General features: G+C 70.6%; 1 protein-coding gene across 1 annotated transcript in view; it reads right to left on the bottom strand.

Moving 5' to 3' along the window:
• Positions 1–173, bottom strand: part of SH3BGRL2 (SH3 domain binding glutamate rich protein like 2) — a gene marked incomplete at its 3' end in the record, with an annotated part of 27,515 nt that extends 27,342 nt beyond the window's left edge. The window contains exon 1 of the mRNA XM_009274043.2: positions 45–173. Coding sequence (XP_009272318.1) covers positions 45–89 — 45 coding nt within the window. The remainder of the gene's footprint in view (positions 1–44) is intronic.
• Between the last annotated feature and the right edge of the window lie 559 nt (positions 174–732).

Here is a 732-nt window from a genome sequence, read left to right as displayed (position 1 = left end):
CGGCCCGCTTCTCTCCCTCCTCCCCGCCGCTCGTCCCCACTCACCGCCACCGAGCCCGAGGAGGAGGCGACGAAGACGCGGATCACCATCTTCACCTCATGAGCCGCGGCGACGGGACCAGACGGGACGGGGCAGCGAGGCTGCGGGAACGCCGCTCCCCCGCACGGGACGGGGACAGGGCCGCCCCGCTCCACCCCGTCGCCGCCCCCTGAGGGCGGCCGCCACCCTCAGCACCCCCTTTCCCCGCGGCGGCAGCCCCTCTCGGGCGAGCCGGGTCCGGCTGCTCGCTGACAGGAGGCAGACGATAACGGCGAGAGGAGGGAAAGGTGGGGGCGGCGCGCAGGGGCCGACGGGCGCTGTAGTTCTCCCCGGGCGGGGGCCAGCCCGCTGTTGGTCATGCTTCACCAGCAAAACCGAGCCAAGCCGGCAGCCTGCGTGCTCCAAGCTGCCATGCCCCCGACCCCCCGGGGTGCCAAGTGCCACCTTTCTCGTTTGAGTGGCTGAGAAGGGGCTTGTGCCGCCCTCCAGGTGTGCTGCCCGCAGGTCGAGGTGGCCAGTGTATGAGATGAACAACGCGCTTAAATTCATACCCTCCGCCATCAGGGCTGCTTCTCCTGACAGCTCGGCCTGCCTGGCTGCTCCTGGTCCTCCTACCCCATGCAGAGCGCCACCTCTGCTCTGCCAGGCCTGGGTCCAGCCCCGCTGGCCGCCATTTACAGCGGTGAAGGGGGG

The sequence above is a fragment of the Aptenodytes forsteri genome, unplaced genomic scaffold (genome assembly GCF_000699145.1).
Source record: "Aptenodytes forsteri isolate BGI_AS27 unplaced genomic scaffold, ASM69914v1 Scaffold288, whole genome shotgun sequence".
In the NCBI taxonomy this organism is placed as follows: domain Eukaryota; kingdom Metazoa; phylum Chordata; class Aves; order Sphenisciformes; family Spheniscidae; genus Aptenodytes; species Aptenodytes forsteri.
Note: the sequence above shows the minus strand (reverse complement) of the source record. Positions and strands in the feature narration are given on the sequence as shown.